At 43.7% G+C, this 5926-nt stretch overlaps 1 protein-coding gene across 1 annotated transcript; it reads right to left on the reverse strand.

The window, feature by feature from the left end:
- Positions 1–3086: 3086 nt before the first annotated feature.
- LOC134568722 (histone H1.10) lies at positions 3087–4208 on the reverse strand. The gene has a single exon (XM_063427380.1). The coding sequence runs from the start codon at positions 4139–4141 to the stop codon at positions 3584–3586; it is 558 nt and encodes a 185-aa protein (XP_063283450.1). The 5' UTR covers positions 4142–4208; the 3' UTR covers positions 3087–3583.
- Positions 4209–5926: the final 1718 nt, after the last annotated feature.

The raw sequence follows: 5926 nt of genomic DNA on the forward strand, positions 1-5926 counted from the left end.
AGCTACTTCCTTGGATGTTGTCCTTTTAAAGACTCATTCTTGCTGTCAAAAACTACAAGTCCCAGAATCCCTTTTCCCTCCCAAAAGTGGTTTATCCCACCCTCTTTTTCCAGAGAGTTCTGTCTTTACACAAGTCTTTCCCTTTGATCTCTTCCCTCCAGCTATACTGTAACATTGTGAAAGAAGTGACCAGTTGGTTAGGTTTCTGGGTAGATTGGATGACTTGGGAAAACACAAACTTCCATGGTTACACCTAGATGTTAATCACTCTGATCTTCTGATAACATGCATGGAAAACTGGTTGGCAGGAGAACTGCTGGAGGGATGTAAGCTTTTGTTTTAGCTGGGTGTTGTAAAATGCAACTGAAAGCTCTGATCCGTACTGGACCCCAACTTGTGAAACCAGTCACATACACAGAAAGTTATATACAAAATTGCAGTTTTGTATATCAATTTCTTACACACCTACATGTTCCACCCATGAGTTTGCTCACAGGGAGTGGAGTGTGTAGGGGATGTGTTATGTGTTATTGTTAAGAATCTAATGTGTGTGCTTATGGAATGTAGTGTAAAGGGATACCAGTTTGTGTAGGTGATGCATTGTGTTTGTGTGTAGTGGAAGCAGTTTGTTTTTGTGTAAGGGATAGAAAGCAGTGTGTTTGTGTATAAGGGATGTATTGTGTGTTTCTGGTTGTGTGTAAGGGATGCATTGTGTGACTCTGTGTTTGTATGCATAAGGAATGCAAGGTGTGTTTCTGTGTATATAAGGGATGCAGTGTGTGTGTCTGTTAGGGGTACATTGAGTGTCTGTAAGAGATGCATTGTGTTTCTGTGTGTATGTAAGAGAAGCAGTGTGTGTTTGCATGTGTGTGTAATGGATGCATTGTGTTTTTCTCTGCGTGTAAGGGAAGTAAGTTGTGTTTCTGTGTGTGTAGGGATGCATTGTGTTTTTCTGTGTATGTATAGGGATGCATTGTGTGTGTGTATGCGCGTAGTGTGAAAGAGCTTCCTGTCCTGCCCCCTGTCCTATAGAGCTCTAACTTCCGTCCCTTAGAGCTCTCCCCTGCCCCTTAGTGGTCTCTTCTCTCCCCCCCCACCCTCCCCTAGTGGTCTCTTCTCACCCCTCTCTCCCCCCCCCTCACCATCCCTGTGTTCTCCTCATCATCTCCCCCCTTCCTGTGTTCTCCTAATCTCCCTCCTCCCTGTGTTCTCCTCATCTACCCTTCTCCTCACCCCCCTCCCCGTATTCTTCGCACTCCCCCCACCTTCCATGTGTTCTTCTCACTCCCCCCCACCCTCCTGTGTTCTTCTCCCCCCCTCCCTGTGTTATTATTACTCCCACCCACCCCCTCCCCCTGTGTTCTCCTCACCTCCCCTTCCCTCTGTAGCGTGGGTGGCCGAGCTCCTCTCCGGTCCGCGGTACAGGAGCTTCTGTTTCCTGTACCCGGCCGGACTGACAGGAAGTGCACACTGTGTGCACTTCCTATCAGTCCGGCCGGGTACAGGAAACGGATGTTCCTGTACTGCGGACCGAAGAAGAGCTCGGCTACGTTACACAGGGAAGGGAAGGGGGGGGGGGGGGGGAAGAGGCAGTGCTGCAGCCGCCTGAGGCTTTCTATAGAGTGCTCAGGCGGCTGCAGCATTAGGGCTGGCGATGAGGGCGCCCCCTCCTACATGGCTGATGCCTAGTTCGCCTTATAGGAAGCGCTGGCCCTGCTTGTGGCAGTCTGAGTGACTGTCACTAGTGGTTTTCCTAGGTAGCAATGTAAACACTGCATTTCATCTGCAAAGGCAGTGTGTACATTAAAATGACTGCAGGGATTTACAATACACACCATTACAACTACTTTAAGCTGTAGTTGTTTTGGTGACTATAGTGTCCATTTATGAAATCTTATTTTTCAAATCCTGCATGTAGAACTGTGAATGTCATAATACTGTTGACTGCAATAGAATATACACTTAATGTACAAGTGTGGGTTCACTTAATATGAAAGAGGTAAATTATGGTTGAAGTGACGTATAGTTCAAATTCTAGGTCTAGGTTTCGTTTTGCTAAGAACTTGTACAATTGCTTCTGTCCTTAAGAGGTTAATGGAGATAGCTTCTTGCCAAGAGAGGGTACTCCTTAGGGACAAGCACTGCTGTGCAGGTTCTCTATGTTGAGATGGATGAACAGCATAAAGGTACAGGATCTGGATCCCAACCCACAGACCAATTAATCGATCACAAATGTGTGTGTGTGTGTGTGTATATATATATATATATATATATATATATATATAGTGAAAATGCTACCATCACTACTTTTCACTAGATATTTAAAGTCCCAGGTTAAGCACCCAACAAGTATACTTTATTATTATAGCCTGAGTTGAGTGCAATATATATATACATATCTACACACAATAAGGAACACTAGCTGGAAAATTTTGAAATAGTGTATTCAAACGAATTGACCCTCCTGGGTCTTTATCAAGATACCTGTGTCTAGTAGGGTCAAAACAATGTTTATTTGGTGAATACACAGAAAAATTCCCAGAGTGCTATTTATTGCGTGGAGGTAAATTCAGTGATGGACAGCACCCAGGTGGTTATATGGGTTAGTATGTGGTTGGGATAAATTCCAGAGCTAGATTTGTGTTTATTTATATATCATATATTTATATCTATCTACACACACACACACTTTTCCTTTCAGATTTACATGTAAACTGTTTCCATTGTCAATCCCCCCTACACATAAACTGCCTTCAATATCATTTATAAAGTGCCAACACATTCCACAGCGCTGTACAATATCAGTTCCTCCCAGTCTCATGTGTTTACTGTATTACCTCCTATATCAGGATTACGCTCTCCCTCCTATTACATGTGCCTTCATTGTCTGTTCCCTGATCTCGGACTCTCACTTATACTTTACATGTTGGCTCGCTACAAGACGACCCTTCCCCCCTCTCCCCCTAGCTTATTCCTGACACAATTCACACTTTAGTGATAAACCTAAGGATATTGTAGTAATCCATTCTATAGACTTACTTTGTCCCACATTTGTATTTCTCTTATTAATGGACGTAAACACAAGGTTTTCAAAGATGAATAGTTTTAATTCAAAACACCAGTACAACTAAGTTATACCGTGAGTACAGAATTGCTTTAAGAAAATATGTATCTTTAAAAAAACACAAAAATAAAACATGCAGAAAACATAGCATTTAACCCTTTCCCTGTAAAGTCTAACGTTATTATATGCTCTATGTTTAAAACATGATTTAGCAGGAAATAATGTCCTAAAGCAAAGCGAGTTTACCCTTTCTAAACTGAGCTGGGGAATGGATTTAAAAACAAAAAACAAATCTGGTGCAAAGAGTCCCATATAAAACGATGGAACCCTACAGCTGCGCATTGGAAGCAATACCTAAATGCATTCTATTAAAAGTGAACATTGATTAAAGTCAATAAAGAAAATAAAATGCAGTCAAATATATAAAAGTTCCTTTAAGAATCATCGTAAATGGAAGAGATGGATTTGGAAATGAAGATGGGCGGCTGCATGGTATATACAAAGTCTATATAGTCCTTTTTATGCCTTCTTGGCTCTGAGTGCTCTGGGCTTTGTAGCCTTCTTCACCTTCTTGGTTGCCCTGCTGGCTGTCGTCTTTTTGGGGCTCTTGGCTGGTGACTTGGCGCTGGTGGACTTCTTGGCTGGCTTTGCCTTCTTGTGGCTCTTTTTAGGAGTGCTGGCAGGCGCTGCCTTCTTCTTGGCTGCTGGTTTAGCGGGCGCAGCCTTCTTCTCAGCGGGGAGACCCTCCAGCTTCTTCTTGTTGAGCCTAAAGGATCCATTGGCCCCAATTCCCTTGACCTGGAGCAAGGTGTCATTCTGGACCAGAGCCTTGATGGAGTACTTGAGGTAGGTGCGTCCATTCTGCTGGTCAAACCAGGATACCTTCTTAGCCTCGCTGTAGATTTTGGCCAGGGAGGATCCATTTCTCTCGCCCAGCTTCCTGATGGTGTCCACCACTAACTGGCTGTACCTTCCAGGCTGGTTTTTCTTTTTGGTAGCCTTCTTGGCACTGCCTGCTGCCTTGGTGGCTTTCTTTGCTGGGGTAGCTGGGGCGACCTCTTGTTGCTCCTGTGCCATGGCTGCAGATTTCAGAAGCTGCGCTAAAGTTCAGCTCAGACTGGTCGCAGAGCCGCAGGCTCCTCCTCGTTATATAGACAGAGAGCGGACCACGTTGAGAACAATAACAGCTCCCAGCCACAGCTTCTGTGCAACTTGTGTTTTCCTTATCGCCTTTCTCCCCGGTTCCCCCCAAACCCAGCACCACACTGAAACCGGACTTGGGGCCATCGGAACCCCCAGACTGTTCTGTGAAAATCTGCCCTGAAATCCGGGGCTGTTTACAAGGTGCACCCCAGGATGGCAAAGGCGGCGGGGAGGAGAGGCATGCTGTTTAGGGGCCCCTTTGGACAGGTGACCATTGTTTTGGTGGGGTAACTTACACCCAGGATTGAAGAGGACACAGGGGAGGAGTGATGGGTGGGGTTCTCGGGTTTCTTGGTCGGGTGGTTGGCGAAATACAGGGGGTTTAATTTGTTGGAAGTAACACAGAGAGGTCCTCACGTGATCTGGGATCTTGGGGTGGGCGATGGACATGAATTGGTGGGTTCTGTGTGATTGGGAAAGGGGGTAACGTGCCCCTACCCACCCCCTGTGCCCCTGCTCCTGCCAAACTTGGGCTGAATGTGGAATTTTATTTACATTTAACTCCATTTTAGTTATGGGCTGGGAAAGAGTCCTATATAAGAAGCTTTGCTGTTTCTCAATATGCAGCACTTTACAAAGGGGGATTTGGGAGACAGTGAGGGGGCTACCTTCCCAAACTTACTGGTGGGGGAGCAGTTATTAATGAGTGGGAGGAGGTTGTAGGGGGTCTCACTTGCTGCAACAATAAAAGGGCAAATGTATTGATGCTTTGTGAGAGTTTTACTTTTTAATGGGTGGGGAGGAGAGGGGGCTATATAATAATAATACATTTAACCAGGAAAGGTACATTCAGATTACTCTGGTTTCCAAATACGTCCTGGGGATGTTACCTTAGCCCAACATCCAGGGGATGTCATGTTACTATATTGTATTTTTCTGTGGTTGAAGAGGTAGGTCAACATGATATACTTTAAATGTGTTTAGTGTTGGCAACAATCCACGTGTCTTATGAAATTAGTTTATTATTAGTGTGTGTTTATATGTCAGTCATTTTTTTTTTTTAATTTGTCATTTGAACAGCCTAGACTTCAAGTAGTCCTGCAATCTTTTGAAGAAAGAACAGCTAACCCTGACTTTGCAGGTGTGGTTAAGCAGTAATTCCTATGATGCTCAGCCAGCCACTGATGTAAAAGAGTGTTGTGTTTTTGAGATGCTGGAGATGCTTTTCTTAATATCCAGTGGGTGATTGTTGCGTATGTCATATTAATAAGGGATGACATGCATGATAGGTGTGCCATTTGTTGTTAAGGAGTAAAAAGAAACAATTATACAGTAACAATCCTTTCTGTGTATGACGTTTGTTTCCATGCAGTTTGTTACACGAACGTGTCATTTTTACCACCAAGTTATCCTATAAATAAATGCGTTGTCTTATGACTAATGTTTAACCCCTTCAAGTAAGATGGCTCTCCAACACTGTTATTGTATATAGGTATTTTCCAAAACCCCATCTCAAGAGTAAACTAGGTTCAAGGCATTGGAGTTCTGTGAAGTTTATTAGCTGAACAATAAATTTTATCAGATTCAGATATTTATGTTAAAATTCAGGTGAATTATTAGCTTCATTGGTAACTGTTCTCAAACTCCGCTATAGTCACAGCTTGGAATTTCAGCCTAAATCTGATAATCCTGACAATATCTAAAATGAATTACTGCTTG

This window comes from Pelobates fuscus, chromosome 7 (assembly GCF_036172605.1).
Source record: "Pelobates fuscus isolate aPelFus1 chromosome 7, aPelFus1.pri, whole genome shotgun sequence".
NCBI classification, from domain to species: domain Eukaryota; kingdom Metazoa; phylum Chordata; class Amphibia; order Anura; family Pelobatidae; genus Pelobates; species Pelobates fuscus.

Excerpts from the sequence above, each read along its gene's own strand:
- LOC134568722 (XM_063427380.1), bottom strand. The coding sequence starts at position 4,141 with ATGGCACAGGAGCAACAAGAGGTCGCCCCAGCTACCCCAGCAAAGAAA.